Source organism: Puma concolor, chromosome C2 (genome assembly GCF_028749965.1).
Source record: "Puma concolor isolate L17-30 chromosome C2, mPumCon1.1.hap2, whole genome shotgun sequence".
Taxonomy (NCBI): Eukaryota; Metazoa; Chordata; class Mammalia; order Carnivora; family Felidae; genus Puma; species Puma concolor.
The window spans coordinates 156032868-156060089 of NC_141675.1; the positions used below are offsets into that span (position 1 = coordinate 156032868).

Below are 27222 nucleotides of genomic sequence, written 5' to 3' on the forward strand. Positions count from 1 at the left end.
GCCAGGGGGCGGAGCGGGCGCTGCATAAAAGCCGGGCAGCGGCGGCGGCGGCGGCGGCGGCGCGGCGGCGAGGGGCCCTGGCAGCTGCGCGGGGACAGGTGAGGGTCGCGTTCCTGGGTAGCAGCACCTTCTTGCAAGCTGGGGGGCTGGGGTGGGAGGGCTGGGTGCGGAGACAAGCTCTCTGGAGGCATGGGGGAGCAGAAGCTGGTCATAGTGAGGACGGTGATGATGGTGATGGTGACGGTGACAGTGACGATGATGATGGAAATACTGGCTGGGCTCAGAGGCCGCTTGATTCTGCTTCTGACCAACAGGCTGCTAAGACTCCTGGATGACTTATCAGAAACAGCCCCCACCCCTGCACCCCGAGGACTTTTCTGCTTGAGGAGGTGGGCCGGTGGAGGGGAGGGGGGCCAAGGGGGTCTCCCAGGGGGCCAGTCTCCCAAGGGGGTCTCCCAGGGGTGTGCACTGAGAAAGTTTCACGTTCAGTGCTGGGCGCCCTCCAAGCCCACCCCGAAGGTGGCCCATGGCTTGTATCAGTTTATATTTCCTGCTATCGACCTTAAAAATAAAACAAAAGTGTGTTCTTTGATCAGCAAACGTGGGCTTCTTCAGGAATAGCAGCGATCTGGAATCCGGGACGCGCAAGCCATGGCAAAACCATAGGCAAGTCCAACAAACAAAGGACAGGGACAGTGCTTTCTGGAAGGGGCTTGGGGAGGGTTGTTTTGAACCTAGTCCACCAGAGAAATGCAAGAGGTCATGGCGATGGCAGGTTCTTGGCGGCTGAGTGGCAGGGGTGGCGGTTTCCCGTAGGAGATGAGGTACCCACCTGTCCCTGGGGGGGGGGGGGGGCGGCTACAATTGATGATTGTCTCCGGTCGGGGTCTGTTACTGACAATTCTTCCTATGATTGAGGAGAAATGGTACAGCCTCCCCCTTCTGGCCTCCCCACTACTTTAGTAATTTTATTGGTTTTCACATTGCTGGGGAGTGAAAACCAGACAAATCCACAGTGGGAGTGCGCAGACCAGGGGGGTCTGCACTATCCTGCAGAATTCAGGGAGGTTAGGGTGGAGGGTCCCCGCTAGGGGGCGTCCTGAGTAGCCGAGCAGCCGGGTAGGAAGGAGGGGCAAGGAGGGAGGGGCCCGGCATCTGGGGAAGTGCCCCGCCCAACGTACCCCCCCCCACCCCGCCCCCGACCCAGGGAATGGGGGGCTGCCCAGGGACCCGCTTCTCCGCTGCTAGCGCAGCGGGGTGGGACTGAGCAGGGGACAGGCTAGTTTTGAGGGAGTTAAGACCGTCCTGGGGGCTGACGGAGGGAGCCAGGCTCGGAGACACCTGCACTCCACCCCGCGTGACCGCCCGAGCTGTGCATGTGGGGGCTCTTGGAATCATTTGGTCAAATTTAAATCAGGTGGTTGTCGGAAGCAGGATCAAGTGATGCTAACCCCTAGCGGTCAGTCCCAAACGGCTCCTCGAATGTCTAGCCGTGTCATTTTTCCGCTTTGGAACAGAGCTGCTGGCCGGGAACCCCTGTCATGTGGACAGGATGCCCCCTGCCCCTCCATTTCCTTCTTGGCTTCCCTCTCCCCACCTCCCGGTACTGGGCTCCCTCCGGGTGGTTTGGTAGAGAGCATTAGGTCTAAAGAGCAGAATGTTCTCCCCTTCCACCATAAAAATTTAAATGTCAGTGGGTTTTTGCAAGGCGGAAGACTCCCAAGAGAAAAAGTGAGTGTAAGTCCTACGGGGATTATTTTAAAAACTGGACTCAATTGTGTTGGGCAGGTGGCAGACTTCCTCAATCAGGGGTTCAGCAGGACGCAACAGGTGGTGGTTCTTATTAGGGGTTGGGAGACCTCTGTGAGGTCTGGGCTGGAGGAAGCTTTCCCACAAGGATAGCGACCCACGGGACCGCCCTTGGATGGGGCCCCCACCCTCTGCTGCAGAGACTCTCCAGGGGTGCCGCTGGTAGATAGGGTCCGGGTCTGGAAGCCACCCTCTGAAATCCAAAGTGCAGGGGCAGCCAGACAGCCTCGTCCGAGAAGGGGGGGGGGGGGGGGACCTGAGTGTCCACAGACCCGCCCTGGGCAGTTTCTCTATCCCCTGCCCCAACCTTGGCAGTGAGGGAAGAGCCCATCCTGACCACTGGCAGGGGTGGGGGGAGGAAGATGAAAGTGGAGAGGGGTTCCGGGTGATGTGCCTACCTCAGAGAGCAGCCCACAGTCTTGTCTTAAACACACAGCGTGGGTTAGACGTTTTAGGAGCAGACGCGGGCTGAGAGCGTGACCCCACCATGGCCACAACTGGCGACTGCATTCAGTTCGGTTTGACGGCCGGGTGCCGAGTGTAACTGATAAGTAAGAAACGGGCTTTAATTCCTGAGATTGTCCTGCCCCTGAACTCCAAACTGATCTTCAAAGATCATCTATGAAAGGTACAAACATTTAAGATGCACAGATAAGATTTTGTGTCCAAGGAATGTCATTATATGAAGCAAACAGAGGAGGGGAATGTGTTCACACAATCCTGTGTTGACGGAATTTGAACCCGTGGTCATGGGGCTGTAGGACCTGGGGACCAATGATGCCACCTGACTGGGTGCACTAAGGCCAACTGAGGCAGCTGTGGTCTTCAATGTGGGGCCCCAGTCTGGGACTCCCTGAGCGCACAAAGCATCTCCAAAGGCATGGTTGGTCGGGGGGAGGTTAGGAAATACATTTCCAGATTGTCATACTGTTTCTAATTGATTGCCTTTCCAAATCACCTTTCTCCCACTTCACAATAAAAGGAATACATTTCTCCCCTTTTTTCTTTTTAGTTTTTTTTTTTTAACATTTATTTATTTTTAAGAAACAGAGAGAGACAGAGCACAAGTGGGGAAGGGGGCAGAGAGAGGGGAGACACAGAATGTGAAGCAGACTCCAGGCTCTGAGCTGTCAGCACAGAGCCTGACATGGGGCTCAAACCCACAGACCGAGAGATCGTGGCCTGAGCCAAAGTCGGACACTTAACTGACTGAGCCACCCAAGCGCGCCTCCCTTTTTTTTTTTTTAACCTGTCCCTTTCAACTGCCCCAATATTAAAGGAAGATGGTGTAGCTCTTGGGGGCGGGTCTTGTAAAAGAAGCACAGAGAACATCAGAAACTATGGTTGATTCAGGCAGTAAATTAACAGTAAGGCTCTGTGCCTTATCGGTCTCTCTTAGAATTAAAATACTCAAGATTTACCAAAAGGGTTCTGAGAACCATGAACTTGCTTCATCGTGAGGCCTCTGTGCATCCTTCTTAACAATGGGACCTTACCTTGATGAGTCGTCACATACATTCACCTGGGTTTTGGCCTAATTTGTAAGTTTTGTGTGATTTCAAGGAGGCGTGGGAGAAGAGCTCCGTGTTTCTATCCAACTAGTCAACGTTGCATCGTCAAGGGAAAAGGAAGGTGTGTTGGAGGTAAGTAGGCGGTTTACATTTCTCATAATTTGTTTCAAGTCATAGAAAAATTCCCGCTCACTTTTACCTAAGATGATGAGATGTGTAAAATTTACTATTTAGAGGCATGGGGTCCCAGAAATTTTTTTATTTTATTTTACTTTATTTAAAAAATGTTTTTATGCTTATTTATTTTTAACAGAGAGAGAGAGAGAGAGCGAGAGAGAGCATGAGCGGGGGAGGGGCAGAGAGAGAGGGAGACACAGAATCCGAAACAGGCTCCAGGCTCTGAGCTCTCAGCACAGAGCCCGACGCGGGGCTCGAACTCACGGACCGCGAGATCATGACCTGAGCCGAAGTCAGACGCTCAACTGACTGAGCCACCCAGGCGCCCCCAGAAATTCTGAAAAATGAATTTCAGACATATATGTACGGATCTGGAGGGATACAGACAAGTATGGTGAAGTGGACGATTAGCTTCTTTCAAAATAAAATGATATCATATCTATATGAGAAGGTGGATGTTAGCCGAAGCCATCGTGGTGATCATTTCACAAAATGTGTACCTCAGACCTTCATGCTGTACGCCTCGAACGTACACAGTGATGGATGTCGACCCATCAAACCCACCAAACTGGAAAAAATAGAAAAAAGTGAAGGTCATTAAGATACACTCGTATGGGGGGAAATGGAATAAAAATATGAAGCCAGGAGCAAAACGAACAGAGTAAAAGAACTTAAAGTTCAGGCATTTTTTTTTTCAACTATAAGCTTGGGTATCAAAGTTCCATTATATTGAGATTCCCACAGCAACATTGGGAATGGTTCTATAATAAGTTTCCTTTTACATGTGAATTTTAAAAATTCACGGAAATTTTGTTCTTTGCCACTGTTCCAATTGATGGTGAAAAAATTTTTGCCGTTGAACCTAAAATTGTAATAGGAAACACCTAGTTTTAAAGACTCTTTTGGGGTCTGGGAGCCCATTCCTGAAATCCGCTAAGCTGCCTCCATCCATCATTTGGCTCCTTGTTTTGTTTCAGTCCCTAAAGAGTTAAGGAGCCCACAGTGTGTCCCAGTGTATCTAGTGGTGATTCTGTGACTGAATGAACCTGGCTTCTGAATCGTGTTAATCCCGATGTGCTTGATTTTAAGCTGATCGAGGGCGGAGATGGTTAATTCTAAAGGAAAGATCACTGACTCAGATCCTGTGTCCGATCATCTGTTACTAAATGGACTTGCGGATAAGGCAGAGAAAAATCAGGAAATGGTAAGTTGCCACCTGCAAATAGCCGTGTTTGAGGGCTGTCCTTGTAGACGGCGATGCTCCTGACCCGGGATGACTGCTTCTTGATCTCTCCTGCCGCGGTTGCTGATGTGATCCCCTACTTGTCCCTCTGGGGCCCATCTGGCCACCAAGTGTAGTGTAGATGTTTCGCCATAGCTGACACTGGTTGGTTGGGGTGCAGTTTCAGCCTGGGAAGCCGGGCGGGATGTTGTCCGGCTCCTGTAGGAACTGGCCTCGCTCTGGGCCCAAGGACCACCGTGCTATCCCACACCCACCACGTGGTTCCATTCCCTCACCGGCAAGCCATGCGGCACCGTTTTTTTCCCCAGAATCCAGAACGTATTTTTGATGGGAACCAAACTTGGCCTCTGAAATCAGTCTGATCTGAATTTTATCCCAATGCAAACACTTCCAGCTGTGTGATCTTGTTTCTAAGATGGCTCTTCCTCCCTGGTGTACAAGTTGGGTTCTCCATCTCTAACATGGGAATGATAACAGTATTTGCCTTCTGTGACTGTTGAGAGAGAGGTCCCTTTACTGCTGTCGTGTGTCTTAAAGTCACGGATCATCAGCCTCTTTCAAGTTCACTCCATTTTCATAATAAATGCTAAACAATATTAAACAATACTAAAAGCCACATTGAAGCACACAGAAAAATAAGAAGGTCCCCAATATAACTGTGTTTCTTGCCTGACTGTAACCGGCAGTGTATGGGGCAGTAAGAACTCATACCGTTCACACCCACCTGCTTGGCTGTAGCTTGGCCTTTTCCAGTCATGCTGAACGGTGCTGTCTTATAATCCAGAAATTCCATTTCTAGGTACAGACCTTGGTTTTCAACGTGTGGTCCCCAGACCAGCATCCTCAGCAAGGCCTGGGAAGTTTGACCTGTAAATGATTAGCCCACACATCCACCTCCCCCCAGACCTGATGAACTAGGAACTCCAGGGGTAGGGCCCACATCTGTGTTCGAATAGTGCTTCCAGGCGATTCTATTTGTGCTAAACCACTATGCAAACTTGCAGGTGCCCTCTGAGAGCCATGTTCATAATGGCGTTGTTTATGATAACAAAACCCAGAATCAACACAAGGGCCTGTGAGCCGTGGACGAATGTGTCAATAGCGGTACGCTCATGCAGCAGAATTCTGCTTAGAAGTGGGCATCAAAGCATCAAGATCTAAAAAACAGTGGCAAAACAAAGAACTGAGTCATAGGAGAAATGTATGGTATGGCCCCACTTATACAAAGTTCCAATTCAGGCAACAAGAAGCAATGTATCGCTTAGGGAAAGATGGGTAGGTGGTAAAACCGCGAAGAAGAACAAGAACGTGGTTCTCACGAGCCTCAGGATGGAGAGACCCTCGGTGGGGAGAAGGGGTAACAGCAAGAAGGTGATGGGGAAGGGTGCGTGGAGGGTCTTATGGACTGGGGTTATGTGTTTTCTTAATTCAGGTGGTTGGTACTATTATTCATGTTTTATAAACTCTTGGGAATAGGTGATCTAAAGAAATGAAAACAAAGAAGAACCCATGAGGAAGGCTGAGACGGAGGCTGGTGGGTACAAAGGTGTAGCCAGGTTTCTGGTACGACCACCATGGGGCTTTCCCTGTGGAGCTGTGCTCCACACCTTTCTGAAGTTTGTTATAGAAAAAACTGGCAGCAGACACTTGTTAAAAAAAAATGGCCAAGAGGATTTTATTCCAGCCTAATGCCACAAGGGAGAGAGACTGAGGTCAAGGTGGTACGGGAGGACAGGTGGGGATTTACAGCCAGCAGGAAGGGTGAGGGAGAGGAGAAAGAATGACTAAGGACAGGTTATCATCAAGGGGACCGGGAGAAAGAGCTTGATTAGCTTTCAAAGGTGAGGGGATTCTTTGCTAAGAAGGATTCTTTGCTAAGTCTGGGCTCAGCAGCCCAGGAAAAGCCAAGTGGAGAACAGGGCTCAAGGTGGTCAAAGAGGGCTCTCTAGCATTTGGTCAAGGAGGTCCTTGCAGAAATCTGCCAGCATTCCCTGTATACAAACTCTTGTACTCATGTACTTTGTAAGGCAGTGGTTCTTAACCAGAGGCACTTTTGCCCCTTGGAACGTGTGGCAATGTCTGGAGACATTTTGATGGTCACAACTCAGAGTGAATAATGAATAGAGGCCAGGGATTCTGCTGAATCTCCTGCAATGCACAGGACAGCCCCCAACAACAAAAGCTGACCTGGCAGAAAATATAAATAGCTTCTCACCACGAGATAAAGGAACTACCTAGTAAAACTTATGTATATTATAAAGCATATTCTCATAGTCTCTTCTTAATCAGGTTGTTTGTTTTCTTATTGTCAAGGAATTTCTTGGCAGTTCTTTATGTATGCTGGGTACAAATCCTTTGTCAAATATATGTTTTGTGAATATTTTCTCCCAGATTGTGGCTTGTTTTCCTTCTCTTAGTCTTTTTTAGAGACCAGATGTTTTCAATGTTGATGAAGTCCAATTTATCAGTTGGTTCTTTTATGAACTGTGCTTTGGGGGCCGTATCTAAGAAAACATTGCCTAACTCACAGCCATAAAGATTTTTCTCCTGTTTTCTTGTAGAAGTTCTGTAGTGTTAGGTTTTGCATTTAGGTCTATGATCTGTTGTGAGTTATTTTTTTAGTGTGGTGTGAAATATAGATACAAGGTTATTTTGGGGGGTATATATATGCCCAGTTGTTCCAGCACCATTTGTTGAAAAGCTTTATCCTTCCACTGCATTGCCCTTGCACTTTTGTCAAAATCAGTTGTCCATACATAATGTCAGTTTATTTTTGGAACATATATTCTGTTCCTTTGATCTCTTTCTCAATTTTATACCAGTATCACATTGTTTTGCTTACTGCAGCTTTTTAATAAATATTGAAATCAGTAATGTTAGCCCTCCAACTTTGTTCTTCTATTTCAAAGTCAGTTTGTTCTAAAAATGTTTTAGACCGTTTATATTTATTGTGATTGTTAATGAAGTTTGAGAAGATCATTTTGCTATTTATTTTCTATTTTCCCTGTCCTTTATTTCCCCTTTCCTCTTTTTCTACCTTCTTTTGAATTAATCACTACATTTTTGATGATTCTATTTTATTTCCTTTGTTGATTTACTAAATGTGCCTATTTTAGGGTTTATATTTTACATATTTAACTTGTCAAGTCTAACTTGAAGTGATAGTAAATAACTTGATATTTAAAATTTTTTTAATGTTTTTTTAATTTATTTTTGAGACAGAGAGAGACAGAGCATGAGCAGGGGAGGGGCAGAGAGAGAGGGAGACACAGAATCTGAAGTAGGCTCCAGGCTCTGAGCTGTCAGGACAGAGCCCAACGTGGGGCTTGAACTCACAGACTGTGAGATCATGACCTGAGCCGAAGTTGGCTGCTTAACTGACTGAGCCACCCAGGCACCCCTATAACTTAATATTTAAATAAGAACCTTACAATTGTATGCTTCCATTTGTCTCCTCCTAGCCTTCATGTTGATTTTGTCATGAATTTTAATTTGACTTATAAGCCCCACAATGTATTGTTATTTTTGTTCAGTCATATATCTTTTAAGGATATGTAAGTTACTTTTAAAAAATGTAGTAGTTACCATTTCTGGTGTAGATTCCTTTGTGTGGATTCAGATTTTCATTCAGAATCATTTTCCTTCTGGCAGAAGGACTTCTTTAACATTTCTTGTAGTGCCAATGCTGGTGATGAATTCATTCACTTTTTTATGTCTGAAAAAAACTTCATTTGCTTTCATTTTTAAAAAAGGTATTTTGGCGAGGTATAGAATTCTAGGATGATGGATTTTTTTTTTCCCTCCAGTATTTTAAAAAGGCTATTCCACTATCTTCTTATTTGTATTGTTTCTGATGAGAAATCTGCTATAAATTTCATCTTTGCTCCTCAATGTGTAACGTGTTCTCCGGCTGCTTGAAATATTTTCTCTCTGTCAGGGGTTTTGAGCTATTTGACTATAATCTGCCTTGATGTAGTTTATGTACCTTATGTTTGGGGTTCATTGAGCTTCTTGGGTCTTTGAGTTAATTGTTTTCAAGTGTGGGGAATTTTTACCTATCATTTCTTTAAATAGTTCTTTGTGTTCCTTTCCCACTCTCTTTTGGGATCTCTTCTCACCTATTGTGATAGGTTGATTGAAGTTGTCTGTCTCTGATGGAACATGACCCGCAGGCCATGACAGAATTCTTTGATTCTGCTTTCTTCAGGGACTCAAGAAGAGCCTATGTAGCCAGTATGAGGAGAAAGTGCGCCCCTGCATTGACCTCATCGACTCCCTTCGTGCCCTGGGCGTGGAGCAGGACCTGGCCCTGCCCGCCATCGCTGTCATCGGAGACCAGAGCTCGGGCAAGAGCTCAGTGCTGGAGGCCCTGTCAGGGGTCGCCCTTCCCAGAGGCAGCGGTAAGAACTTGCTCTCTGTTTTTTTTTTTTTTAATTTTTTTTTTTTCAACGTTTATTTATTTTTGGGACAGAGAGAGACAGAGCATGAACGGGGGAGGGGCAGAGAGAGAGGGAGACACAGAATCGGAAACAGGCTCCAGGCTCTGAGCCATCAGCCCAGAGGTAGGTCTGAGTATATGTACTTGCACCCCCAGCCCAGAACCACATACATGTGGGTGTCTTTCCCGAGCCCCTTCTCAAGAGGTGACCTTCCAAATGGGAGGTAAAGATTGGTGCTCTGATTAGTGGTGCTATTTGAGTGCCAAGGTCAAGGGATCGGTGGGGCCCCAGGGGAGAGCGGGCAGACCTGAGATGGGCCTTGAAGTACAGGTCAGATGTAGGAGAGGGTGGGGTCTGGAAGTTTACGGCAGGGGGACGTGGTCAGGGGGCCTGGTGAGGGCAGTATGTGTTCCTGATGGTATGGGTATATCCTGGGGGATAGCGGAGGACATTTACCAGAGTCTGGGGGTTTCCTATGAGAGTGTGCCACCCGAGCTGATGGCAAAACATGAAGCGAGAAGCCGAAAGTGATGGCTCTCAAGCATTAGTGAGCAAAAAATTACCTGGAATGCATACTCAAAATGCATATTTCTAAGGCCGCCCCAGACCTAATGCATCCGAGTGTCAGACAAGGGGACCAGGCGCTTTTAGCAGCCTGCCCAGATGATTATAGAAAAGTTTGCACAGCATTGATCTCAGGCCACCGTCTAGGACTCTTGAGAGCAGAGTGCAGGACTGATGTGGACGTGGCCTCCAGGTATTGTCACAAGGTGTCCTCTGGTGCTGAAGCTGAAGAAGCTCATGAATGAGGATGAATGGAGAGGCAAAGTCAGCTACCAGGACTTTGAGACGGAGATTTCAGACCCTTCGGAGGTGGAGGAGGCAATCAATACAGGTAAGTGCCCCACATTTGTTCGCTATCACCTGTTTGGACATCTGGCCACCTGGGTGAGGGAGGAAGGGGTCCATCTGTCACTGTCCCCCTCTTCCCTTTCTGGGCCTGTCCTGTTCTCCTGGGGGCCTCCCTCCGGCCCTCATCTGCATCAGGCCCCGGCTCCCTTGTGTTTTCTCTTCTTTTACCCTCAGTAAGACCAGCGCTTTGGACAGAATCTGACCTCAGCAATTACTTGCTTAGTATGTAAATAAGCATCGGAGAGTAATGTGGACTTTAAAATTTAAACAAGGAGTATCTGTCCCTTATTCAAAGGCTTCCCCACTCCACAGATCTGATGGAAGAAGAATTGGGTGTGGGGCCAGGGAACCCCTTTCCCCGTTAGCCTCATAAAAGGCATCCTGGACCATCCCCGAACCCTCTCTGGAAGCATCTCATAGGCCTTTTCCTCTGCATGTGTTTGCATAATCCCAGCTCGGGTTGACCTACGGTGCGTCTCAGTGAATGCCAGCCACAGAGACAGAGATCACCCTGTCCCCATGAAGCATCCGAAAGGAGAGATAACACGCGGAGGACATAAGCACAAGTAGTGGCAGGGTTGGCTGCGGCTGAGAGTGAGCAAGGCGGATAGATAATCTCTGCCACGTGGACCTTCGCTTCTTCCTAGTGTGTCACAGCCTAGTCTCAGTCATTTGGGGAGCAGAAGTGGCAAAGAATGAGCTTGGCTCTTAAGAAGGTAGCAGCCACTTGGGATGGGCACTGGGTGTTGCATGGAAACCAATCTGACAATAAATTGTATTAAAAAAAAAAAGATAGAAGCACCAAGTTGCATTTATAGACTGTTTTACAAAAGTTGAAGGATGCTTTTACAGTCCGAACGTCATTGTGTGATTGTTGGGCTTAGATTGGCTCCAGGGGCAGAGCACTCAAAACCGCTGTGTGTACCCCTCTCCCTTGCTGTGTAACAACGCTATCTCAAAGCCCAGTGGCTTGGAAGCATTGGTTTCTTGAGATTTGGTGATCAGCCGGGCAGTTCTTTCCCTCCAGCTGGCTTGGCTGGGGCCAACCGTCGAGGATGGCCTCGGTCACATACCCAGGCCCTGGGCTGGAAAGACCAGGCCTTCTCCCCATGCGGTGGCCATCCTCCTCCAGGAGGCCAGGCTTGGCTTTTTGGGTGGTGGCGGACGGGTTCCTGGCAGGAAGGGAGGAGGATCCCCCAGGCGCAAGGTCTCAATCTCTACTGGAGTCCATTCTGTGATGTCCTGTCAGCCACGTGCCAAGCCCGAGGTCGAGGGACAGACTCTCCGGTTGGGAGAAGGTCGCCCTGGAGAGGAGTGTGCGTGCAGTGACGGACGGGAATACCGATAAATAAATTTAGATCTTGAAATTGTCATCGTTACGGAGGCAGGAGCCAAATGAGGTCCCTCGATAGGATGTCAATGCCAGGGCTCGTTTTGCTCAAAACTAGCACGTTCCCCTCCATCATTTCCCAAACCCTGCCCCAGCGTGCCCATGTGTTTTTATTTGCTTTCATTTTGCTTTGTTGTTAATCTCCTAGTGACGTCAGGGGAAGGATTTAGGCGCTATGCCAGGAAGAGCTCAGGTCGGCCCCGCTCTGGCCTGGTGCAGGTGCATCTTTAGAGATGTTTCTCTTGCTCTCTCCACAAACAGTTCTGGCCACTGGCAGGAAGAACCCTGAATTGTCCTTTGGGTTTCCTTTTAGCCCCGGAAAAGTGAATCTGCTCCAGATATGCCTTATCCAAGCACGGCAGGTAGAAGGTGCTTTCGGAGGATTTGCTATAGGGAGATGCTTGTACTGTACGCTCTATTCAGGTTTTCTCGTTTCCCCCTTCCCTAGCCCAGAATGCCATCGCCGGGGAAGGACTGGGGATCAGTCATGAGCTAATCAACCTGGAGGTCAGCTCCCCTCATGTCCCGGATCTGACCCTGATAGACCTCCCTGGCATCACCAGGGTGGCTGTGGGCAATCAGCCGGCCGACATCGGACGCCAGGTACAACCTCGGTCTGGGGGGGACCGGGGCCGTGCCCTGGACAACAGCGAGTTCCGGGCTGAGTTGGGAGGGTGGATATCAGGAGGTGTGAAGGGGTGGGCTCGTGGCCTCCACCAAGTCAGATGGAGATGTTCTGGGGAGCGCGAGGCAAGGAGGCAGAACTGGAAATCCATTTTACAGTGTTTCGGTTTTATACGGGGACCCATTTTTGGTTAGAGTTACATCTCGTGGCGTATCTAAGCTGGCGTGTACAGGAAGGGGTTTTATGTGGGGAGAGAAAGCATTAGCAACAGATATGATGGCATTTTCATGTTGGCAAATGTTACCCAAGAGATTTAAGATCTAGGGCACCGTCATGCACTTTGTGGCATCTTCTCTTTCCCTGCGGTTGTCCTCTGTGGAATCCTGGGAGATAGTTAATGAGCTAAGGTCTGGCGGTTTTCCCCAGACCCCAGAGCTCCATTTCTGCCACGGGAGACTTGGTTTCTTGTAACTCTGGCTTGGGATATGCTGCAGGCTTGTTTCTTTCGGGGAGATACCCCTGGGACTTGGAGGTCCCAAAGCAAGGGCAAGGTCGGGACCTGTCCCTGCCCTCATACGCCTTCATTTTCTCACAGACCAAGCAACTCATCAGGAAGTACATCGTTAAGCAGGAGACGATCAACCTGGTGGTGGTCCCTTGCAATGTGGACATCGCCACCACAGAGGCACTGAGCATGGCTCAGGAGGTGGACCCTGATGGAGACAGGACCATAGGTAAGAAGAGGGAAGAACCTAGAAACCATAGGAGGGCTTTACTTGGCCGTGGGCTCAGCAAATGATGCCTCTGGTCTCGGCCGGACCCGTGTTTCCCCAAGCGTGGGCCAAGCCCCATCTGCACCAGAAGTAAATGGAGAATGTTTAGAAGTGCTAGTCGGGTGCCTAGGCGGCTCAGTCGGTTGAGCATTGGACTTCGGCTCAGGTCACGATCTCGCGGTCCGTGGGTTCGAGCCCCGCGTCGGGCTCTGGGCTGACAGCCCAGTGTGCCTCACTGGGAAGGTGGAGAGTCATCGCAATAGAGCATGAACTCTTCGACTGGGTAGAAGGGAAATTAAATGGCCGTCACATGCTGCTGTGTCTCTGGCATGAGGGCCAAGCCCTGGGTGAAGCAAGCCCCCCACAGCTGCCTGGAGGGGCATGCCATCTTCCTGGGGCCTGAGCTATAGTTCTGTCACTGGCCAGGGGCTCCACCTCAAACCGTGGACTTGGGGGTTGGGGGTGCCGTCGTGTCCCCACGAGCAAGGCTGAGAGGTAACTGCGAGCGTTCTCTGATGGAAAGTCTCCGGCTTGCAGGCATCTTGACAAAGCCTGACCTGGTGGACAGAGGCACCGAAGACAAGGTGGTCGACGTGGCACAAAACCTCGTCTGTCACCTGAAGAAGGGCTACATGGTCGTCAAGTGCCGGGGCCAGCAGGACATCCAGGACCAGCTGAGCCTGGCCGAGGCTCTGGAGAAAGAGAGAGTCTTCTTTGAGGACCACCCACATTTCAGGTACCTGGGCCGTGTTTCCGCAAAGGGCAAACCAAAACGTAGGCCCTCCATTTCTCCTGGGGAACATGGCTGCCGCCCAAAAGCAGACGTTCGCAGTGAGTGTGTGAGTGTGTCTATACCTTGACAATGCCCGTGGGATTTGCCCAGGAGAACAAAAGAGGAACTGACAAAGTACAGCAGAAAATAGACCTCCACAACCAGATGAGGAGGGAACTGGCTACGACAATTGAAAATAAATTAAATAGAAACACAAATACCGGAAGAAAACATAAATGCCTCAGAATAGAAAAATAATTAGAAAGTTCAGAAATTGACCCAGAGACATGCATTTGCTATATGATAAATGTGGCCTTTCCAATCGCGGGCCACATCAGTTTGATTATCTATCAGTCAGGGGCACTGGGGGAAATTGTAAATTTTATGTTATGTACCTTTTACCACAACTTTTAAAAATTGACAGATGTGGAGACCAGAGCCCAGCTGTGAGTGTACTTTGACAAACAGGCATGCCTTTTATCCTAAAAAGTTCTTTAAACTATAAAGAATCTATAATAACTCGGCGAACGCAGATTTGGATAGAGCGAGGATAGGCCTTCCTTCCTCCAAGCAGCCCATGGTTTAGGTTCTTGTCTTGGGGAAGGGTGTGTCCCATAGTTCAATGTCATCCATATACCTACGTAGGTACGTGTCGGGGTATTTTTGTGAAATCCTATGCCGACATGCATTACGTAGACTTATGTGCATATTACCTACGTGAAGAAGGGTGTGTGTGTTATGAAAACATATCCATAGGTGACCAAGCGTATCTTTATAAAGACCAGTTCTGTAGTCAGATGTCATGAGACATATTTAAAAAGATGTTTTTAAATGTTTATTTATTTTTGAGAGAGAGAGAGAGAGAGAGACACAGTGTGAGCAGGGGAGGGGCAGAGAGAGAGGGGGACACAGAATCCGAAGGAGCTGTCCGCACAGAGCCCGACGCGGGGCTCGAACCCACGAACCGTGAGATCATGACCTGAGCCGAAGTGGGACACTTGACCGGCTGAGCCACCCAGGCGTTCCAAATGTCATGAGCCATATTTAATGTCTCAGCTGGAAGGGATCCCTCTATACCATTTCTTAAAGAAAGCTTTTTATTTTAGTCCCGGTCAGCTGACATACAGTGTTATATGAGCTTGAGGTGTACAATTCTCTCCAACTCGATGCCATTTTTGAAGTGTCCGAAATAATGAAGACCCTGCCTTCGTTCCGCGCAGGGCAATTCTGCACATCTGTTGGGTACCCGCGGCAGGGCGCTCCATCCACCTGGGAATAACTGGACTAGCCTTGCCTTTCCCTGTAGCAGAAAGCCGGCTTGCGTTTTCTGGCCACACCAGCATGGTTGTGCATGTCGTGTTCTCTTCTCCGTCCGCAGGGTTCTCCTGGAGGAAGGAAGGGCCACCGTGCCCTGTCTGGCGGACAGACTGACCACTGAACTCATCATGCACATCTGCGTAAGCACATGTAGAGCCGTCCGTTCTCTGACTCGAGTCCCACAAACCCAGAGCCAACCCGCGCGGGCTCGCTCACCGTCCGCGCGCACACACATCTCCCCGGGGATCTCGTTAAGGTGCAGGCTCAGGTTCGGCGGGTCTGGAGCACAGCTTGGGATCCTCGAGCAAGCTCCCGGACGGTGTGTGACTGCGGCACCACATGTTGGGCGGGACCTGATAGACTACATCCGCTTGGCCTAAAATCTCATGCGCCCTGCACGAACCTGTTCCTTTCTCGTTGCCAGCCGCTACGGCAATGGCTTGACGATGGTCATGGTCATAGATTTCATACTTTAAATCTCTCCGTGGTTCTTTTTCAAGTTTGTCTGGACAGAATTCCTTTCTCTTTCACCTGTGCGGTCCCTTAAAAAGGTTTCCTTTGCACGTATTTCTGTTGTACGCAGCGCTCGAGGAGTCCAGTGTCAGGTGCACTGGGTCCTGGTAGCCATCACCCACAATGACCTGGGCTAGGGTTTCCACCCTGGGCCTATCCTTTCTGGAACTTGATCTGTGGGTATTCATGGAAGCCCAGGTTCAGAATCGGTTTCTCCAGGGAGGTGCAGCCTCCGGCCTGAATCATTTTAGATTCTCAGCTCGAGGCCTGGGGGACCCCTCAGGGAGTATGAATTTGGGCAGCAGACCTGTTTGAGGGCTGGCTTGCGGTTACAGATTTTCGGCAGAGATTTTATGTCCTTCCGCTCAGCACCGAGTTCAGTCCCCAGGAATGGGGACAGAGGGCACGGTTGTTCCTAGCTCTTTGGGGTCCCAGCTTTGTAGAGTAAGAAGACGTTGGCTCGTTAGAGTCCCTGCCTCGAGCAAGCCCACCGGGATTTATTCGTTGCCCCAGCACCAAGTGAGGCTCTGAAACATCACCTCAATTTTTCTTTCCTACAAATGCCCTGCGAGGCCAAATCTGGCTGTACTCCCGCTCTCCCCGTTCGCCCCTGGGCACCGGTGTCACCTGTCTGTGGCTCTGAGTACCTGCCAGCTCATGGATACACTTCAAGGGATGCTTTCGATGTGCCAGCCAGCATTTTTTGATGTTTGCGGTGGAAGAGGGCGCTAGCATGCGCCATCCACCGTGTCGTCAGAGACAGAAGTCCCTGAAAACTTTAAATCTGTTCACAAAAGTTGTTGAATCTCAAATTGTCCCAACTGCTGCTTTTTCAGAGCCCACAAGACAGGTGGCCCTTTCTAATGTCCCTGCAGATCATAGAAGGAGCTCTTCCTGGCGTTGCTTGGACAGGATGCAGGAACCGTGCAGAGTGGCCACCTTGGCATGTCCCTGAGACTGTCCCCCCTCCCCCCAGGAGTGGGAATGTGGGGAGGCCTGGGCGGAGTCAGTGCCCGCTAATGTGCCTCCCTCTCCACCTTCGCTCTAGAGGAAGCCAGGAGGTCAGGTGTAGGGTGCAGGTGGCCTGGGGGCTCCAGCTCCTTCCCTGTCCGTATTTATGTCTTTGCATTCTTTTCTGTTTTCCTCAGAAATCTCTGCCCCTGTTAGAGAATCAAATAAAGGAGAATCATGAGAAAATAACAGAGGAATTACAAAAGTATGGCTCAGATGTACCAGAAGACGAACACGAAAAAATGTTTTTTCTGATAGATGTGAGTATTGCCTGTAGCATCGAGTCGGAGAGTCACACATCATTGTCCAGAAAGGGATCGTGTGCCTCATGCACTTTTCTCTCACTCCCCGAAAGCCGACCCAGGCTCACTGTGCCCATTTAACACCAAAGAGGGGCCAGTGCGGAGGGACAATGGGCAGTGACAGATGGTCACATTTGCCGTATGGATTGCTTATCACGCATGCTCACCCGAGACCCCGAGGGCGGTTGGGGGTGTGGGAGGGTCTGGTACCCCTGTCACGTGGTGAGGAGTCACTTGCCCACCCTCAGCCTACACACGGCCTCCAGACCACCCCACTTGTATCTGGAACATCTCCGCTTATACGTACGTTTTCCTTCTTAACAGAAAATCAATGCGTTTAATCATGACATCACCTCTTTAATACAAGGGGAGGAGTCTGTGGGGGAGGGTGAGAGTCGGCTGTTCACCAAAATCAGACATGAATTCCACAAGTGGAGCACCGTGATTGAAAAGAAGTTCCAGAAAGGTGAGTGCCAGGCACCACCGTAGGTCTGGCGAGGTGGGTCAAGGCGGGTGGTGCGGATGGTGAGGAGAGCTGGAGGAGGGGTGTGTGGGGGCCGCCTTTGCTCTGCCCCACGTCACTGAACTCAGGCCAGCCAGCGCCTGCTGCAGACTTCGGAGGACACCTAGAGAGAACACGCAGAGGAATCCGCCCAAGTCCGCCAGGGCTTCGACCAGAATCAGCCCTCCCGCAACAGTAGCGGGTCAACATGGCGCCCACCACTGCCTCATGCTCTTCGTGGTCAGCTGGCCGTGGCCTTGAAGCCCGTGTGTATCTCAGTGGATTTTGCAGCTGCAGCAGCGATACAGGGGAAACGAAACATAGCCTGGACACCATCGCTACACCACCAAATTCTCAAGGGTCCGAAAAAGGTGGAGAGTGTGACCTGAAGTTAATTTTTTTAATATTTCGAGATGCTTGAAGTCAATCATATACTGGCCAGTGATAAAGCGGCAGCAGCTGAGGGGAATTTTAAGTGACTTTGCTTCTACTCGGGCAGCTTGGTGGCGGGTTCCATAATGTACCTTGAGCTGACTGGAGGTTCCGACTGGCCGCTGTCCTTGGCTTTGAGTAATGAACGTGAGAGGATACATCGTGCCATTGTTGACATAATTCGACGGCCACGCCTTTCAGTCGTTTGTTCGTTGGCAGAGGGCATGGAGGGCAGGACGAGATAAATGACAGTGTTCCCTGGTGGAAGACTGGGGCGGTCACTTGCCACTTGCCATCTCTGCGCCACTCCCAAGCTGCTGACCATGCTGCGGGAAGACAACAGTCCTTCGCTTCCAGCAACCCCCCTTGTGCATGGCTCAGCAGCTTATTACAGCATGCGGCCCATGAGAAAATAGCTCTCATTTTAAGATGCTAAATTCCTTCCAACAAGTTATCAGTTGCACGTCACTGGGTTCCCACATGCAAGAAAATGCATTTGGACCCCTAACTCACCCCCTGTACAGAGATAAACTCAAAATGATCAGAAACCAAACTGTGAGCACTGAAACTATAAAACTCTTAGAAGAAAACCTGGATTCTAACCTTCGTGGCCTTGGATGAAGAGGCGGTGTTTGCATAGGACACGACATCACAGGCGACAAGAGAAGTAACAGACAAGGGGGACTTCATCAGAATAAACAACGTGTGTGGGTCAAAGCGCGCCACCCCCACGCACAGAACCGGAGAAAATGCAAGTCACGCATCTGACAAGGGTCCAGTGCCCAGAATATACAAAGAACTCTTACAGCTCAACAACAAAAAGCCAAATAATCCAAGTTAAAGTGGACGAAGGATGAGAATAGACATTTCTCTAAAGAGAAGACACACAAATGGCTTCTGGGCTCACGAGTAGGCGCTCAGCGTCATTAGCCGTCAGAGAAATGCAAACCAAAGCCACGGGAGACCCCATCTCACACGCAGTAGGGTGGCTGGTATGTTAACGTACCCGTGTATTGGTCTGCTAGGGCCGTCCCAACAGAGCACAACAGACTGTGTGTCTTAAACGACAGAAACTTACTTTCTTACAATTCTGGAGGCTGGAAATCCAAGGTGCCAGCATGTTTCAATTCTCCGGAGCCCTCTCTCCTTGGCACGTAGACATCACCTTCTCCGTGTGTCCTCCATGGTCTTTCCTGCACGGCTCTGTGTCCTGCTTTCTTCCTATAAGGACACCAGTCAGATTGGAGTTCAGTCCACACCAATGACCTCATTTCAGTGCAATCTCCTCTTCAGAGGTCCCGTCTCCAGACACAGTCACATTTCCTAGGTGCTAGGGGTTAGGACTTTAACATACCAATTTTGGAGAGATACAATTCAGCCTGTGACAGCAGATGATAGAAAATGTTCAGCCATGGAAAAGCATGAAGGACGAAACATGCTGCAACATGGACGAACCTTGAAGACACTGTGCTGAGTGAAGGAAGCGAGACGCAGAAAGCCACATGTGTTTTGGTTCCATTGATATGAAATGTCCGGGACAGGCGTGTCCCTAGAAATAGAGAGTAGAGGAGTGGTTTCCAGGGGCTGGGCAGGGGGAGGGAAATGGGGAGGGAGTCCTGATAGGGCGCAGGGTTCCTTGGGGCGATAGAAGTGTTTGAGAATAAGCTACTGGGGACGGTTGCACAATTTTGTTAATGTACTAACAAACACTGAGCTCTACGCTTGACTAGGTTGAATTTAATGTTTTATTTTTGAGAGAGAGCAGGGGAGGGGCAGAGTCTGAAGCAGGCTCCCGGCTCTGAGCTGTCATTACAGAGCCCGATGTGGGGCTCGAACCCACGAACCGTGAGATCATGACCTGAGCCGAAGTCAGGTGCTTAACCGACTGAGCCACCCAGGTGCCCTGACTAGGTTGAATTAAAAAAAAAAAAATTTTTTTTTTTAAGTATATATATCTATTTTGAGAGAGAGAGCATGCGTGAGCAAGGGAGGGGCAGAGAGACAGGGAGAGAGAGAATCCTAAGCAGTCTCCATGCTGTCAGCACAGAGCCCAACGTGGGACTCGATCTCATGAACCGTGAGATCCTGACCTGAGCCTAAACCAAGAGTCGGATGCCCAACCAACTGAGCCACCCGGGTGCCCCACAAGGGTGAATTTTATAGCATGTGAATTTTATCTCAGTTTGTACAAAATTCCTACGAGAAAATATCTCCCAACCAAAAGAGGATGCCTAGACCCTGATTCCTGGTTAGTTCTTTTTTTTAATTTTTAAAAAATGTTTATTTATTTTTGAGAGAGAGAAAGAGGGGCGCCTGGGTGGCTCCGTCGGTGAAGTGTCCGACTTCGGCTCAGGTCGCGATCTCGTGGTATGTGGGTTCGAGCCCCGCGTCAGGCTCTGTGCTAAGAGTGCGGAGCCTGCTTGGGATTCTCTCTGCCCCCGACTCATGTTTTTTCTCTATCTCAAAATAAATTAGGAAATGGAAAAGAAAAGCCCACAGGGTTGTTTTCGTAAAATAATTCAGCACCGTTCTTTTCCATTCCAGGGTACAAAGCGATATATAAAGAAATTGAGAAATTTGAAAATCGGTATCGGGGCAGAGAGCTGCCGGGATTTGTCAATTACAAGACGTTTGAGATTATTATCAAACAGCAAATCAGAGAGCTGGAGGAGCCAGCTGTCGACATGCTGCGCACGGTAACCGGTGAGTTCTTGATTTGGCTTTTCGGCGTTTTATTTCCAGGCCCGGGAAAGGCTTGGATCAAAACCAATGAGAGCTCTCCTCCCCGGGGTGTTTTCCAGTATCCAAGAACCCAGTCGATTCTCTGATTCTCCGGGGCACCAGCTGGGTGTTCGACATTTGGACTCAGTTCCGGCACTAACTGGGTTAGCGCCGACCGGACGGTGTAAGGGCTCACCCCACGGGACGGCCCCCACGTCAGGCTGTGCTCCTGCCGGACAGGCTCTCGGGGGTTCCCACGGCCCCCTCCTCACGAGGTTCTATAAGTTGCCAGAACAGCTCACAGAACTCAGGAACACACTTGACTTACCTCTACTCGTTTATTTTAAAGGATGTACTTCCCCTTTCCAGGTTATTATAAAGGGCGTGAAGGGAAGTATAGAGGATGAGGCCTGGGGGAGGGGGGTCCTGGGGCACGTGCTTCTGTCTCGTGGAGTCGGGGGAGGGGGGCACCACCCTCTGGGCACGTGGGTGTGTTCACCAGCCTGGGAGCTCTCTGATCCCTGTTGTTTAGGGGATTTTAATAAGGTGGAATCATTGATCACAAAGACATAATCACTTATTAACTCAATCTTCTCCTCCTCAGAGGCAGCAAGGTGGGATGGGGGTGGGGGGGTGGGGGTGGGGCTGAAAGTTCCAGGCTTCTAATCCAGGCTCCATCTTTCTGGTGACCAGCCCTCACCCTGAAGCAGTCTGGGGCCCACCAGGAGTCACCTTCTTATTTTTTTTTTTATTTTTTTTAAATTTTTTTTTTCTTTTTCAACGTTTTATTTATTTTTGAGACAGAGAGAGACAGAGCATGAACGGGGGAGGGGCAGAGAGAGAGGGAGACACAGAATCGGAAACAGGCTCCAGGCTCTGAGCCATCAGCCCAGAGCCTGACGCGGGGCTCGAACTCCCGGACCGCGAGATCGTGACCTGGCTGAAGTCGGACGCTTAACCGACTGCGCCACCCAGGCGCCCCTAGGAGTCACCTTCTTAGAACAAGAGATGCTCCTGTCACCCGGGAGTTTTTAAGGGATTTAGGAGCTGGGTGTCAGGAACCAGGAGCACACACAAAATACACCTTTCTCATCGTCCACACCTCTGGTCGGCTCTGCAGCTGAGATGGTTATTCCACAGTCTCAAAATACTCTATTTATTTGAATCCTTTTTTTTCCCCTAATGTGTATTCATTTTGAGGGAGAGACAGACAGAGTGTGAGCGGGGGAGGGGCGGAGAGAGAGGGAGACCCAGAAACTGAAGCAGGCGCCAGGCTCCGAGCCGGCAGCCCAGAGCCCGACGCGGGGCTCGAACTCACAGACCGAGAGATCATGACGTGAGCCGAAGTCGGACGCTCCACCGACGGAGCCACCCAGGCGCCCCAGCCATCTATGATTTTGAACGAATCTTGTTTTCCTTTCTTCAGATATGGTCCAGCTTGCCTTTGCAAATATTTCGAAAGGAAACTTTGATGAATTTTTCAACCTCTACAGAACAACCAAGGTAACACTGACCACATGCGATTTAACCAAAAAAAAAAAAAAAAAAGTCAGCCTGATGCTAGAAAACAGATTTCTTGGATGAAGACCATCCCAAGTTTGTTGCGTACGCAGAGAAGCAGAGAATCAGGCTCAGTGGCGAACTTTATTAGTGGCATCACCAGTGATCCAGGGGAAGAGGCAGTAAGCAGTAAGCGAGGCGGACTCTGGAGATAAATATTTAAAATCACAAAAGAGAGCCAGAGTTCGTGGAGAATGGCCTCATCTGAGGGAAACGGCCCCAACCCTGCAACTCACTGAGGAAGCCACATATACACCTGACATCTTCCGAGAGTGAGGAGTCAGGAGGAAGTGAGGCCCCCCACGTCATGCAGCTGAGACCCGAAGCGTCTACCCTCAGAAGCAGGGGCTCCCCCGGCGTGGTCAGCTCAGGCCGCTGTAACGGAGCACCGCTGGGCCGCTCACCCGAAATCCCAGATCAATGTGGCGTATCTGGCATCTGCCGAGGGCCCAATTCCTGGCTTGTGTGATCGCTGCCAGGACCATCGTATCCTCCCAAGACAGGGAGAGAGAGAGCCAGAGGGAGGGAGGGAGAGAGCACTCTGGTGTCCCTTCTTATAAGGACATTGGCATCATCCGTAAGGACTTCACTCTCATGGGCTGGATCTCCCAACCCCCCACCCCAATGCCATCACTTTGGGGATTAAGCTTTCAACTTAACGGATTTGGGGAGACACACACTCTCGGTCCCTGGCACCCAGGACCGCTGGGAACACTGGCTTGGCCTGTCGCAGGCTGGGGTCTTGGGGCCTGCGACTTAAGCTGCCCGGGCCTCTGGCTCCTTATCCACGAAATACGACTAAGAATACCTTGTTTGGAAGGTGTCATGAACACGGAAGAAAATGTCTGGGGTGCACCTGGCCTTATGCATCACAGTCGGTGGCTCCCAGTGGGCTCTGGGGAGGGCAGATACTTTCTGTGCGAGAGATCTATTCCCTGACCTTCTGGAAGCCAGTTTCTGTAAATTGCAGGAACATGAACCCTATGGAATTGAATGGATTTCAATTTGGCCCCCGTTTCATCCCCGTGATCTCTGTGATGGGCATAGATACTCCTGATGAGACGGGAAAGCCCCCAAAAGAGAAAGAATGTGAGAAATGAGGCCCGCAAGCAGAGCCCGTGCAGGTCCCCACGCTCAGGGCAGGGGGGTTGGGGTCTGGGCGCGCTGCCCGCCCCCTCACACCCCGCCGGGGAGGGAGCCCCGTCCTAGATAAGCCAGCGTGGGGTGTGCAAGGCTGTGGCGCGTTCCAGTAGGAGCCGGTTGGCTGCGGGCTTCAGGGAGGACCCCCTTCCTCGACCCGGCGATTTGTTTCCGAGCGAACTTCGTTCTGCTTCTCTTTTGCCCTAGTCCAAAATCGAAGACATTAAGTTTGAACTGGAAAACGAAGCGGAGAAGTCGATCCGACTTCACTTCCAAATGGAGCAGATTGTCTACTGTCAGGACCAGATCTACCAGCGGGCACTGCAGAGGGTCAGGGAGAGGGTTTCGGAGGAGGAGAAGAGGAATAAAAAAACAAACAGTCCGATCTCTGAAGAAGTTTCTTCAGGGAGCGTCTCCTTGTGTGAAATCTTTGAGCATCTGCTGGCCTACCGCCAGGTAAGTCTGCAGGCGCCTCGGAAAGGCGGCTTTCGTTCCCTTTCCTTTTCTTGCGGATGCCTCTCTCTAAGTCTCCGGGGCTCTGTGTGGTGACCGTCAGCCAGCCCCGTGTGCCCGGCCTCCGTGAGCCTCCGTGGAAGCATCGAGCCTTGGGCGGATGAGCCGAGGCTAAGGCTCGGAGTCACTCACGTCTGGTTTTGACGGGCCGTGTGGCCCTGGCCAAGTTGCTTGACCTCTCTGAGCCTCAGCTTTCTTCTCTGTAGAGCGGTATCTCCTCACCCGGTTCTCGTGAATACTCTGGGAGCTGAGCGTGGGTGGAGCCCTTGGCTCGGGGTTGGGACGCGATGGCAGGAGCCACTCGCAGAGACACACGCTTTCGTGGCTACTGTATATTTCCAAGCGTGTGAAAAAGCAGTCTAATTCACGCTGGGGAAGGACGCACAGCTGTGCTAGAGCCGTTGAGACAGGTCAAAACCTGGACAGATAAAGCCAATAGTCATCTTTTGGCTTATCAGATATCTCCACCAGGTCACTGTTTGGATGCTTTATGGCAGTGTTTCTTTTTCTTTTTTTTCTTTTTAGATTTAAATCCAAGTTAGTTAACAGAGCGTGTAACAACGATCTCAGGAGTAGAATGTAATGATTCACCACTTACGTGTAACACCCAGTGCTCGTCCCAACAAGTGTCCCCCTTGATGCCCCTTTGCCCATTTAGCCCATTCCCCTACCCAACACCCCTCCAGCAACCTTCTTTTTATTCTCTGTATTTAAGAGCCTCTTAGGGTTTGTCTCCGTCTCTGTTTTTATCTTATTTTTGCTTCCCTTCCCTTATGTTCATCTGTTTTGCATCTTAAGTTCCACAGACGAGCGAAGTCCTATGATATTTTCCTCTGACTTCTTTTGCTTAGCATAACACACTCTAGTTCCATCCACGTAGTTGCAAATGCCAAGATTTCATTCCTTTTGATCTCCGAGTAATACTCCACTGTAAATATACCACATCTTCTTTATCCATTCGTCCATCGATCGATGGACATTTGGGCTCTTTCCAACCTTTGGCTATTGTCGATAGCACTGCTATAAACATGGGGGTGCATGTGTCCCTTCGAAACGGCACACCTGTATCGCCTGGATAAATGCCTAGTCGTGCAATTGCTGGGTCGTAGGGTAGATCTATTTTTAGTGTTTTGAGGAACCTCCGTACTGTTTCCCAGAGGGGCTGCACCAGTTTGCATTCCCACCAGCGGCGCAAGAGGGTTCCTCTTTCTCCGCGTCCTCACCAGCATCTGTCGTAAGGCAGTGTTTCTAGAACCCGACCATGCACACAGATCTCCTGGGATCTGGTTGCAGGTTAGATGTGGATTGCAGGTGTGAGGTGGGGCCAAGGTTTTGCATTTCTAACGGGCTCCGAGGACAGAGACCTTCTTGGAACGGCAAGCCTTTAAACCAAGGCCCAGTAGAAACCCGATTCTCTTTCTGTTGGTTTACTTTTCATATGTCAGCATCAACAAGATTACATTCACATACCTTGTTTTGCATTAGCGGATTTTTATACAAGGTTTAAATGTCTAGCGCAGCCAGAACTGCTCCCGTAATGCTGCCCACTTCTCTTCCTCTTTTTCTTTTCCGCATTGTGTTGAGATACATATCACATAAAATGTACCGTCTTAACCATCCTTAAGTGCCCAGCTTGGTGGCACAAAGCCCGTCCACAGTGTTGGGCAGCCATCCCCACCTCCGTCTCCGGGATTCTTCACCTTCCCAAACTGAGACCCTGCCCCCCATGAGACGCACCTCTCCAGCCCTTCCCCCGGCCCCGGCGCCCCCATTCTACCTTCTGATCCTGTGGACTTTCTGATTCCCGGGAGCTCGCCTAAGTAGACTCATGCAATCTCTGTCCTTTCGCGTGTGGGTGACTTCGCTTAGCGTCAGGTCCTCAAGGTTCACCTTTGCCGTAACGTGCGTCAGACTGCCCTCCCTCTTAAAAGTAGCATCATACTCCTTTGTATGGAGAGACCGCATTGTGCGTGTTCATTCACCTGTCCGTGTGCCTCTGGGCTGCTGGCACCCTTTGGGCCACCCTGGATGACGCCGCTGTGAACACGGCCATGTGTCTGTCTGTGCCCCTGCTTCTTTGTTAGGCAGATTTATCCTGCCTCTTCTTCCGTGGGTTTCGCTAGGAGTTTTAGAATCAGCCTATTCTGTCTGTGATGAAAAAAGAGCTGTGGGCATTCTTGTCGCAATCCTATTCATTTATCAGTCTGCACCGGGAGAGTTGACATCTTTATGACATGACATTTTTCTTTCTGTGTATTTATTTTGAAAGAGAGAGAGAGAATTCTAAGCAAGCTCTGTGCTGTCAGCGCAGAGTCAGATGCGGGGCTCAATCCCACAAACTGAGATCGTGACCTGAGCCAAATCAAGAGCTGGGTGCCCAACCAACTGAGCCACCTAGGCACTCCTCTTTTATTTTCTTTAACATTTATTCATTTTTGAGAGAGAGAGAGAGCATGGGAGGGGCAGAGAGAGAGAGGGAGACACAGAATCCGAAGCAGCTCCAGGTTGCGAGCTGTCTGCACAGAGCCTGACGCGGGGCTCGAACTCACGAACCACGACCTGAGCCGAAGTCGGATGCTTAACCGACTGAGCCGCCCAGGTGCCCCAACACACCCCGCAGCTTTTTAAACTTTTTATCCTTCAGTCCGTTTAATCTTTTCAGCCGTCTCACGAGGCCGGGCGCTGATGTTATCACTGTTTTATGGGCAGTGGTATTGCTGAGGCACCGGACGAATCGGCTTCCCGAGAGATCAGCCTTATCTCAGGAAAGAGCTCTTTAGGAACAGGCAGGGCGTGGGGAGGGTGAAGGGGGCTTGAAACTAGCTCCGGACTCGCAGAGACCGCAGAGGGCTCCCTCCGCCCTGTGGCTTTGGGCGGCCCGGCCTCTTTCCTGCTGAATATTTAGCGTTGATTTAAAAAAAAAAAATTGCAACATCTTTTCAGCAAAGTTTAACTAATTCGAAAACGGGGTTTTTGTACTCAGTCCACGTACCTTTATTAAGCCCATTCGAGCCGAGCCCAAGGTGCCCGAGTGGCCCCGGCAGGGAGGCGGGGTCAGGCTGCCCTCCGGCCCAGAGGCCGCTGCTGGGCTCGAGACCCAGAGACCCAGGCGGGCACCCGCACCTGCCAGGCCCGGCCCCTCCTGACGCCGGCGTGCTGACGTCAGCCCCTCACCCTCCGCGAACTCTTCTTCCCTGCCAGGAGGCCGCCAACCGTATCTCCAGCCACATCCCCCTGATCATCCAGTACTTCATCCTGCAAGTGTACGGCCAGCGGCTGCAGAAGAATATGCTGCAGCTGCTGCAGGACAAGGAGACCTACAGCTGGCTCCTGAAGGAGCGCAGCGACACCAGCGACAAGAGGAAGTTCCTGAAGGAGCGGCTCGCGCGGCTGGCCCAGGCTCGGCGCCGCCTGGCCAAGTTCCCCGGTTAAGTCCAGCTCCCTGTCCCGCCAGCATCTCCAGGACCCGCCCCCAGCCCCGCCCCCAGCCCCCGGACGCGTGGGGGAGCCCCGCCCTCAGCACAGCCCCCCAGCCCCGCCCTCAGCCCCAGAAGCCTGGG

General features: G+C 50.5%; 1 protein-coding gene across 2 annotated transcripts; it reads left to right on the forward strand.

Annotated features, from left to right (window-relative positions):
• On the forward strand, positions 1-27222 carry MX1 (MX dynamin like GTPase 1). 2 transcript variants are annotated; one of them, XM_086676023.1, is made up of 15 exons: positions 1-98; positions 3373-3452; positions 4587-4701; positions 8948-9140; positions 9937-10074; positions 11930-12084; positions 12702-12840; positions 13417-13615; positions 15030-15108; positions 16630-16752; positions 17119-17260; positions 20273-20431; positions 21876-21952; positions 23357-23605; positions 26864-27222. In XM_086676023.1, exons 3-15 carry the CDS (start codon positions 4603-4605, stop codon positions 27092-27094), a joined length of 1983 nt encoding a protein of 660 aa, XP_086532149.1. In that variant the 5' UTR covers positions 1-98; positions 3373-3452; positions 4587-4602; the 3' UTR covers positions 27095-27222. The 2 variants fall into 2 exon arrangements, with proteins under 2 accessions (XP_086532149.1, XP_086532150.1); XM_086676024.1 differs by having other exon boundaries at positions 80-98; positions 3376-3452.

Coding starts and splice junctions, on each gene's coding strand:
- MX1 (XM_086676023.1), top strand. CDS start 4,603: ATGGTTAATTCTAAAGGAAAGATCACTGACTCAGATCCTGTGTCCGAT. Junction 21,953..23,356: donor ACCTCTACAGAACAACCAAG/GTAACACTGACC, acceptor CTTTTGCCCTAG/TCCAAAATCGAAGACATTAA. Junction 23,606..26,863: donor ATCTGCTGGCCTACCGCCAG/GTAAGTCTGCAG, acceptor CTTCCCTGCCAG/GAGGCCGCCAACCGTATCTC.